Source organism: Hemitrygon akajei, chromosome 7 (assembly GCF_048418815.1).
Source record: "Hemitrygon akajei chromosome 7, sHemAka1.3, whole genome shotgun sequence".
NCBI lineage: Eukaryota > Metazoa > Chordata > Chondrichthyes > Myliobatiformes > Dasyatidae > Hemitrygon > Hemitrygon akajei.
Window position 1 is genome coordinate 29,292,851 of NC_133130.1, and position 11,281 is coordinate 29,304,131.

The 11,281-nt window shown below is 40.7% G+C and overlaps 1 protein-coding gene across 2 annotated transcripts in view; it reads left to right on the forward strand.

Annotated features, from left to right (window-relative positions):
• ryr2a (ryanodine receptor 2a (cardiac)) overlaps positions 1-11,003 on the forward strand; it is a 727,422-nt gene extending 716,419 nt beyond the window's left edge. For both annotated transcript variants that reach the window (XM_073050574.1, XM_073050575.1), the window contains 4 exons: positions 4,024-4,088; positions 5,847-5,947; positions 8,357-8,408; positions 9,921-11,003. In XM_073050574.1, the coding sequence (XP_072906675.1) occupies positions 4,024-4,088; positions 5,847-5,947; positions 8,357-8,408; positions 9,921-10,016 (314 nt within the window). In that variant the 3' untranslated portion in view covers positions 10,017-11,003. The remainder of the gene's footprint in view (positions 1-4,023; positions 4,089-5,846; positions 5,948-8,356; positions 8,409-9,920) is intronic.
• The last annotated feature ends 278 nt before the right edge of the window (positions 11,004-11,281 follow it).

Genomic DNA, 11,281 nt, shown 5'->3' on the forward strand with positions numbered 1-11,281 from the left:
CTAATGAAGTATAGCTGCTGCCTTGCCTTCTTTATAATCTGTCAATATGTTGGGACCAGGTTAGGTCCTCCGAGATCTTGACACTCAGGAACTTGAAACTGCTCACTCTCTCCACTTCTGATTCCTTTATGAGGATTGGTGTGGGTTCCTTCGTCTTACCCTTCCAGAAGTCCACTATCAGCTCTTCCATCTTACTGACGTTGAGTGCTCCGTTGTTACTGTGACACCACTCCACTAGTTGGCATATCTCACGCCCTCTCATCACCACCTGAGATTCTACCAACAATGGTAGTATTGTCAGCAAATTTACAGATGGTATTAGAGCTATGCCTAGCCGCACAGTCATGGGTATATGGAGAGTAGAGCAGTGGGCTAAGCACACACCCCTGAGGTGCACCAGTGTTGATCGTCAGCGAGGAGGATATATTACCACCAATCTGCACAGATTGTGGTGTTCTGGTTAGGAAGTCAAGCATCCAATTGCAGAGGGAGGTACAGAGTCCCAGGTTCTGCATCTTCTCAATCAGGATTGTGGGAATGATGGTATTAAATGCTGAGCTATAGTCAATGAACAGCATCCTGACGTAGGTGTTTGTGTTGTCCAGGTGGTCTAAAGCCATGTCAGGAGCCATTGAGATTGCATCTGCCATTGACCTATTGTGACAATAGGCAAATTGCAATGGGTCCAGGTCCTTGCTGAGGCAGGAGTTCAGTCTAGTCATGACCAGCTTCTCAAAGCATTTCATCACTGTCGATGTGAGTGCTAACAAGTGATAGTCATTAAGGCAGCTGACATAATTCTTCTTAGGCATAATTGTGGTATAATTGTCGCCTTTTTGAAATAAGTGGGAACTTAGCAGTGAGAGGTTGAAAATGTCCTTGAATACTCCTGCTAGTTGGTTGGTGCAGGTTTTCAGAGCCTTTCCCAGTACTCCATCGGGACCTTCCACCTTGTGAGGGTTCACTTTTTTTAAAGACAGCTTAACATCGGCCTCTGAGACAGAGATCACAGGGTCATCAGGTGGAGCAGAGATCTTCATAGCTGTAGTTGTATTCTCCCTTTCAAAACAGGCATAGAAGGCATTGAGTTCATCTGATAGTGAAGTATCACTGCCATTCATGCTATTGGGTTTTGCTTTGTAGGAGGTAATGTCTTGCAAATCTCGCCAGAATTGTTGTGTATTCAATGTCACCTCCAACCTCGCACGAAATTGTCTCTTAACCCTTGAAATAGCCCTCCGCAACTCATACCTGGTTTTCTGGTACTGGCTTGAGTCACCCAACTAGAATGCCACAGATCTGGCTTTCAGCAGATGACATACCTCTTGGTTCATCCATAAAAAAACAATTCTGAGAATCATATATAGATCTGTAAATAATAGCCAAGATGTGGGGTTGAGATTGCAAAGGGAGCTGGAAAAAGCATGTAATAAGGGTAATTGTAATAGGGGACATCAATATTCAAGGGGATTGGGAAAATCAGACTGGGTATTGTGTCATAACCCAGGTCTTATTAGGGAGCTTAACATAAAGGAACCTTTAGGAGGTAGTAATCACAATATGATTGAAATCATACTGCAATTTGAGAGGGAGAAGCACAAGTCACATGTATCAGTATCACAGTAGAATAAAGGGAATTACAGAGGCATGAGAGAGGAGCTTTCCCAGGTGGATTGGAGGAGGATACTGGACGGGATGACGGCAGAGAAAAGGTGGCTGAAGTTTCTGGGAATGGTTCACAAAGTGCAGGATAGATATGTCCCACAGAGAAATTGTTCTCCAATGGCAGGGGTAGGCAACCATGGCTGTCAAGGGAAGTCAAAGACTTTATAAAAGCCAAAGAAAGGGCATATAAGGTGGCAAAAGTGAATGGAAAGTTGGATGATTGAGAAGCTTTTAAAATCCAACAAAAGGCAATGGAAAGAGCTATAAGAAGGGAAAAGATGAAATATGAAGGCAAACCATCATGTCCATCTAATGCTCTGGTGCTGTGTGGAGATTACTGCCCACTCAGATTATTGACCTGAAACTTTAACTCCTGTGTCTTTCCTCAAAGATGTGGCCTGACCTGCTGAGTATTTCCAGCATTTTTTGTATTTATTTTAGATTTCAAGCATCTGAAATTTTACCTTGCTTGCTAAATTCACAGGTACTTCACTCCCACGAATGCCAAAACTGGCAAAGCTTTGCTTGTTCTCTGACAGGACTTTAGTCTGCTTCTTTTGTCTTGTTCACTCTCAATGCTTTCCATTTCCATTCTTTGAAAGTGGTTCAATCAGAAACACTGACTCGGTTTCTCTTCCCAGAGATGAAGCCTAAGCAATTTCTGGCTTGCTCTTAGCACAGGCAATTATCGATTAGTGTCTCGGCAAGAGCATGATTATAATTTGACACCAATAGCTGAACAACAGAGAGATGCCAAGGCAGTCACACAGTACCAGAGGAGCAAGGCACTTGGACCACCACAGCAGTGATGGTTTGAGCTCCCTTTGGCCAAGCAGTGAAGAAAGTTCCTTTTCACTGCCTTAGGGTCTCGTGCCCACCTGCCCCTCTGTCACTGCGTTAATATTATGCTATGGGGTAAATCTCAGGGACATCAGTAACATTAGTCATTACACTGTGCAGAAACACATTAAACTAGAGGAAGATTTGTTGCTTACAAAATGAATGCATTTTATCTCCTTCATCTTGCATGACCTGTGAAAGGATGTAGGGACCTTTTCATTTTAGGTAGTGGCACAAGTCCAAGGTGCCATGAGTTCCTCTGTCAGTCTTTTGATCTTTTCAGTGCTCTCACTGACTAGAAATGTGTCTGCTCTCAACAAGAAATTTGTTTACAGTCTACAACACTTCACATTACAAATGAAAACTCCTGCAGGGGCTGCCATAAGTCAAAGGAAATTTATTATCGAAGTACATATTTGTTACCATATTCTACACTTAATTTTGTTTTCCTGTAGGAAAATAAAGAAATACAAAGGTATTTATGAAAAACTATACAAAAAGTATACTTTATCTACAAAATTAGTGGATATGGTGCAGTCCATCAAGGGTGAAACCTTCCTCACTGTTGAGCATATCGGCATGAAACACTGTTGAAGGAAAGCAGCATCCATCATCAGTGGCCACCACCACCCAGGGCATGCTCTCTTCTCAATGCTGCCATTACGAAGACAGTACAGCAGCTTCAGGACTCACACCACCAGGTTCGGCAATAGTTATTACCTTTCAACCACCAGGCTCTTGAACCAAAGGGAAAAACCACTTAAATTCACTTGCCCATTATTTAAATATTCCCACAGCTAACAGACTCACTTTCAGGAATCATTATCCCATATTCTTAATATCTATTGCTTATTTAATTATTATTATTATTTCTTTCTTTTTGTATTTGCACAGTTCGCTATCTTTTGCATTCTCAACACTCAAGTTGGTGTGCTCTTTCATTCATTCTGTTGTGGTTATTGTTTTATTATGGATTTATTGAGTATGCCCGCAAGAAAATGAATCTTAGGGTTGTATATGGTGACATATGTGTACTTTGATCGTACATTTACTTTGAATTTTAAGCAAAGACTTACAAATGTGCAAAAGACACATTGTGCAATAAATAAATAAATAATACTGAAGACATGAGTTTGTGGAGTCCTTGAACTATAAGTTGTGAAATCAGCTCAGAGTTGTAATGAGTGATCCATGCCTGTTCAGGAGATTGATGGTTGTAGGGTAATAACTGTTCCTGAACCTAGTGGTTGGGACATGAGGCTCCTGTATCTCCTGCCCAATGGTAATAGCAAGAAGAGAAGATTGATTGGTTCTTGATGATAGATGCTGCTTTCACACAGATGTGCTATGGTGGGCAGACTTTGTTTGTGATGGAATGGGCTGTATCCATTGTTTTTTGTAAATGTTTCCGTTCCTGGTCACTAGTGTTTTCCTATCAAACCAGATAGGATCCTCTCTACTATGCAACTGCAGAAGGCTTTACTTTACAACGTGATCTTATTCTTGTTTTTAAATCAGGTCTAATTATAGATGCCTTCGGTGAACTAAGGGACCAGCAGGAGCAAGTGAAAGAAGACATGGAGGTAAGAGCATCAACACGGGGAATAGCAATGCCAGGAGTAAGGTCCTATACATCCGGCCACGGCATATGTGCCCTTGTCTCGAGAGACAACTCTTCTGGCTCTCACATTCGATCATCGCAGTGGAACAATTTTGCAAAGCTTATTTTCTGAATTCACGAAGAGTGCCACTTCCCACTGCAGATAATGGAGATCACATGAGTGTGTCTCTGTGAAAACTAGTGCCCTAATGAATACAGTTCAAGCTACTAATCTCCTACAAACGTCATCAGTAACAGAGGGTAAAGGGCAGATATCTGGCTTAGATTTTTCTGGAAAATGCCAGCTTCTCTTGGACTTCAGCACATGTACAATGAAACACAGAAGTCCTGAACTTACTCACCAATAGTTGGCATGAGAACTTAGTTGGCAGAGTCCTATGGCAGAACTGAGGTACCCCAGCAATTATCAGGGAATTTATAGATTCTGCATCTAGCCTAAGCACTGTTCCAATTGTCTTCAATGGTCTGTGCTGCTTCAGGGAAGAAAAGAAAGGAAGTGGTAAGTCTGATTTTGACATTTAGAAACAGTGAAAACCCCTGCTGGCATTGACAGCAAGCAAAGCTGGATGTGTGGTTTTGTTGACTGGCAAAAAGGAAATTTCTTTCTGAAGTTACTTCATTGTCACGTTCCCACTCTCGGACACTAGGATACTTCCATCCGGTCAGCTGGGTGCTCTATATTCGGAGCAATTAAATTCACAAATGGGGAGACTGTATTGTGTGAGCCAGTTGTAACATCAACTTGAACAGACCATTACCACTATTGGCAACCACATGGATAGTTATCTTATATGTCACACCCTCTGATCAATCCAATAATAATGTTCCAAAAAGTCGAAGAGGTGTATTTGATCATTTATTAGCAACTCACAAAACGTACAATCTTGAAGCAATGTAATTAAGCGATGTAAGTGGTCAACAAAAGATATGACACCCAGTGGTCCACAGCACTAAACACCGGCCGGAACAAAGTGCGAATACGTACATAAGCCCTTCCCTTTTACCACACCCCACACACATGACTAGCTGCCGTAATAAATGCGCAGCACAGAATACAGTACAGATAGAAAACAGACGCGTGGCAGCTACACCAGTATATTGCTAAAATAGGGCATCAGTCAAGGATAAGCACTAGTGGGAATGCAAATTTAATCTTAAAATATACATTTAGAATTAAATTGCCTTTAGTAAAGCTGTTGGGGAATGAAAACAAGTCAAATCCTCTTTCAAAGAAGCACTACAGATACAAGCCAAATTGCTTTTTGGTGAGCCCAGAAGTTCCATGGTCATAAGCTCGTGGGAACTCTTCTCAGATTCAAGTCAATCAGAACATGTTGTTTTCCATTAATTTTGAAGAAGGAGAGAATTATGTATGATTTTATTTATTATATCCCTTCCCGTTAGACATGAATGTCAGCAAATACCCAGTTATGTGTTCTGTGGTAATTATATTGACCAGGTTTAAATTGTTGAACAAATAATTTTGAGTTCAATTTAATTTCAGATATGCAAATATCTCAAACTTCTTTTCATAACTTTCCCACAGTTTATGTGACCATACAGAGGTAATTCAGGAATGAAGATCGAGTTGGAGGATGATTGGACAAAACATGTGACTGAAGCCTTGTGCTTTCCCCAGTGACTGATTAAAGCCATCAGATAATATTGATCTGCAATCTACCTTGCCAGTCATTCTTATCTTCCTCTTCTCTCTTTCCAGACTAAGTGCTTCATCTGTGGAATTGGCAATGACTACTTCGACACGGTGCCCCATGGCTTTGAGACTCACACACTGCAGGAGCACAATTTGGCAAATTACCTGTAAGTGCTCCCATTTCCTGCAACTCAATTACCCCAGAGACGGGCCTACGGTCTGGGCTTTAATCAGCAGAGTGGCCATAAGGAAGATAGGAAAACAAACTCTCTCAGTCAGTGGTGCATTTATAAGGGAAGAATGCAACCTGACAAAGAAAACAATCCCTCCTCAATGCAGAGTTTCATTGAACATCCTTTTACAGATAGACATCATTTTTATCACTGAACATTGCCAATTCCCTTTGTACCAGCAGATGGAGGCAAATGACTTGCCAAGAAAGTTACTATACTGTTAAACCAGCAGCTTCATAGTTTGAATGATTAAATAAGAATGCACACAGATTCATCATAGCTATAAGGCCAAGGGATTTTTACCTTCTAATGAGGATTCTGTATATGTTCAAAGAGGTTGTGTGGACAAGGAGCACAAAGCATCAGAATTTATATTTTCAGAGTGAAGAATAGAGGTGATGCAGCTTCAGTTGCTGAGGGATGAATGCAAAGAAACTACAGCCATAATCTTCCAAACATCTGTGAGTCAGGTGTGCTGGCTGACAGCTGGAGAATTGTAAAATCCAATTATCATCTTCTTTACCTATTAGATTGCATCCTTTTGTGTTCCTCCAGCAGCTATCTCACATCTTCACCCTCATCTCCCCCAACTTTGCTCTTCTTTTTTCTCACTTTTTCTGCCGCTCTTATCTACTTGCCATTGTCTCTAAACTAAACCCTCTTCCCTCCTATATCTGATGCAACTTGCCTGCCATCATACACCCTTCCTAATTTCACAAATCACCTGGGACTCCTTCCTCCCTATTCTCTCTCTCCTATTTACAATGGTCATCTCACTTCACCATCTCAGGCTGATGCAGAGTTTCAATCTGAGTTATTGTCAATTCCTTTCCTCTCACAGATGCTGCTGGAACTGCTGAGCTCCTCTAGTTGAGTATTTATTGATATAAGTTTTACACCCTTGTTCTTGAAGGGTGGCAGGGTGAAGATATGTCAGTCCCAAAGGAGATGTAACGTGCCCCTTCCCTCCGCTAGCCTACAGGTCACACTTTGGCATGTTGATCAAGGTCATGTGAAGCTATGAAAGCAGCTGGTGGATATCACAAGTCCTGGTTATGTGACCACAGATGCCCGGTGGATGATCATTGAAGAGTATTGATAATGGATGGGGTCACTCTACCATTATCAATACAACACCTGGTCAACAGACTACCCAGAAGAAGGCAATGGCAAACCACTTCTGTAAAAAGTTGGCAGATAAGGAACTGATGAAATGTAATACTGAGAAATGCCAAGTACTTCATGTTGATGGGAGGAATATGAATAGGCTATAATAGGTAATGGACATGACCAAGCGTACAGGAAGAGTGAGATCTTGGCATGTATATATGCAGAATTCATTGGAAAGTAGTCAAAGAAATGTACAAGATATTGTACTTTATAAATAGAGTTTTGGAGTACAAAACCAAGAAAATCATGATGCATCCTAATAAAAATTAGCTTGGTCACATCTGGAGAACAGTGTCCAGTTCCGGGTGCCAGATCTTAGATGAAAAGTCTTTATATAATTTGCAGAAAAGATACACTAAAATTATTCTGGGGATGAGGACCTTATGTTATCTGGATACACTTGAGATGCTGGAGTTACACCTCTTCCGAGAGAATCATCTAGAGGTATTTAAATAGTGAAGTGTATAGAAGAAATGGATAGAGTGGAACTGTTCCCATTACCTGAAGGGTTGTGAACTTGGTGAGGTAGAATGAAAGCGCCTGAGAAATGAACCAACAGTGATATGAGGACTTTGTCCTGCTGAGTGGATGGCTTTTGGAATGCACTGCCAGGGATTGCAATGGAAAAGATTCCGTTGTAGTATTCAAATAGGAGTTGGACAAGTCTCTGAAATGAATGAATGTTTAGGGTTATGGATGGAATGGTACAATCTAGTTTGCACATATAGAGCTCCTGCACCAACTGCTTAGATCTGGTCTCACTAGCACCTGGCATGGGTGTCAGTCTTGAGATCCCAACCCTCGAGATCCTGTCCTTTAACTTATCACCTAACTTCTTGAACTCACTTTTCAGGACCTCGTTATGCTCCAATCCATGTCATTGGTATTGACGTGGACCCTGACCTCTGACTGCTCACCCTCCCACTTAAGAATGTTGTGGACTTTGGGATGAGCTTTGGAAAAAATGTTACTGTGTCCTTCAATGCAGATCACATCTCACAATGATTTTACATTTCAGTTTGATCTCTCTTGCATTAGAAATCAATACTTCACTTTAAAAAAGCTAGAATGCATTCTGTAATTGATATTGAATTTGAATATAACTGTTATTTCAGGTCAAATTGTGTGTAAAGCTTATTTAAATGATACCGACTGATATCTTTATTCCTCCAGATTTTTCTTGATGTACCTTATTAATAAAGATGAAACTGAGCACACCGGACAGGTAAAAGCCTCCACTTTCTGATAAGATCGTACAACATAGGAGCATAACTCGGCCATTCAGCCCATCAAGTCTGCTCCTGAGTAAGGGTGTAGGGTTTAAAGACATGATACCCAGATTCTCAGCAAATGCAATATCAGCATTCATTTCAAGAGGACTAGAATATAAAAGGGAAGTATGTAATGTTGAGTCTTTATCAGGGATTGGCCAGACAACACTTGGAGTATTGTGTGCAGTTTTGAGCCCTTTATCTAAAAAGACATGTTCTGACATTAGAGATTGTTCAGAGGTGTTTCATAAGAAAAATTCTGAGGAGCACTTGATGGCTCTGGGCCTGCACCCGCTGCAGTTTAGAAGAAAGCAGGGGGATCTCATTAAAAACTATTGAATATTGAAAGGCATACACGAGGAAATCTGCAAATGCTGGAAATTCAAGCAACACACACAAAATGCTAGTGGAACGCAGCAGGCCAGGCAGCATCCATAGGAAGAAGCGCTGTCGATGTTTCGGGCCGACACCCTTCATCAGGACTAGTCTCGGCCCGAAACGTTGACAATGCTTCTCCCTATTAGATGCTGCCTGGCCTGCTGTGTTCCACCAGCATTTTGTGTGTGTTGCTTGAATATTGAAAGGTCTAGCTAAAGTGGATGTGGAGAAGATGTTTTCTATAGCGGTGAATCTAGGTCCGGCGGGCAGAGCCTCAGAATAGAGGGATGTCCCTTTAGAACAGAGATAAGGAGGAATTTCTTTAGCCAGAGCAGTGAATCTGGGAACTTCATTGCCCCAGATGGCTGTGGAGGCCAAGTCATTGTGTGTATTTAAAGCAGAAGTTGATAGTTTCATGATTAGTCAGGGCATCAAAGGTTACAGGGAGAAGGCAGAAGAATGGAGTTGAAAGGAATAATCAATCAGTCATGGCTTGATGGGTCAAACGGCCTAATTCTGCTCTTATGTCCAATGGTCTAAAAGAGAGTTTAAGCTGGAAGAAATTATTATTCACCATTATAGCAATTATTTTTTATTAATATTAATAATGAAAAATAATTAATATGGTCAGTGCATGAGCTCCCTCATTAAAGATCAGCACTTTCTTGTTTGGTAGCAAGCCCTGCTAGTTTTGTAACATTTTTTATACATGTAACATCTGGCAAGGCAGCAAATACTTTCAAACTTCATTGTAGAAGATTAAGGTTAGAGTGGACTGAAGTAGAAAGGAATTATGCCAAGAATACTATTTTTACCATGGCACGTTTGCTTTGGCAAGTTTCATGCAATGAATAACTCAGAGTGCTGTCTACAAAGTCTGTCTTTGTGTTTTAAGTAACTCTGGTGCTCTAATTGTCTATTTTCACCAAATAATTCTGTCTAATGTGTGGGAGCTCAACTCTCTTAACAGTTCTTTTAGTTGGCATTTAGTAAAAATGTACAAACTTGGCACAGTGCTGCCTGGATTGTTGAATACAGAGTGGCATACAGTGGCCTGCATAAGATAACATTTTAATTTTATCTATTAGGAATCCTACGTGTGGAAAATGTATCAAGAACGATGCTGGGAATTCTTTCCAGCTGGAGATTGCTTCCGCAAGCAGTACGAAGACCAGCTCAACTAAATGAGAACTAAGCTGGCCCACAAGCATTAGGACAACCTACAGATTTCCTCTTTGAATGCTTTCAAGCCTTTCGTTGTGTATAACCTGCTCAGTGTGCACTTGGAACACTGAAGCTATAGCTCACTGAGTGTGCTGTCAGCACATCTGCTTTCAAATCGATGTAGAGGAAAAAAAAACGTATTGATTTCAAACTGTGTGCCGATACATTTTAAGACATTTCCTTCATCCTGTGAGCACATAAGTGGAAGATGATAAATTGCTCTCATCCTAAACATTTATGTATTTCTTCATCTGGAATGATATTGTATACTTTTTTGATGTCCAGAGCAAACTGCTTACGGACACTGGGCTGTGATGAGGAAATAGTGCCTTACTATATGTGGGTTGAGCTATGCAAGAGGTTGTGTGCATGACCGTGTCACACTGTAAATCGATCTTTTGATGTACATGCTTCTGTCTGACTGCCATGCGTCTCAGGAGAAGTGCCGGACATTCACATAAACCTATGTTGTTAGTAATTTAGCTCTTTATTTTGGTAATGCTCTTATGCAATACAGCAACAGTCTGAATAAAGGATTCTTTCAAAGGAACAAAAAACTAAAATTATTCTATTGCATGTCTATTATGCAAGAACAAGAGAAAATAAAATGGCAAGCTGATTAATGTGACAGCTGTTTTTTAGGTTTAAGATTATTGATTACTCTGTAGTTACAAAGTGTTGTGTACCTTATTGTAGATTCAGAACCAGTTCCATCAGCCAAGAATGCCGTGTTTAAACTCGGTTGTTGTCTCACATATTTCCTGCCACTTGTGGTAAATATAGTGATTGAGGAATAAATGTCCACTCATTAATGACTGAAGCTGAAGCAATATCCATTCAGGGATTTCATCGGACACCATTGTAAAGTTATTATGTGTAGAATACTTCATTTGATTTGTTTTAACTTGTAATGCCAATCTTTCGAAATAAAACATTCGGAATAAAAATTGAGCATTTTTTTATTGCTTCATAAAGCTGAAGAAACAATTCTTAACAAGGCTTCTCTCCCTTCTCCGATTTTGCCTGTTTTCTCTTTTGGCAACAATAATTCTGACTGGGTGATACCTGCTCATGTGCTGGTTGCTTCTGGTCCTGGTGGAAGATGCACGGCCCTTTATCAATCCTGCTATCATGATGTTCCCAATGGCCAATTTCCACAGTGCATAGTCTGAAACTGAGAAGCAGTATGTTTGTTCACATGGAACTATATAGAACTTTATTGCTA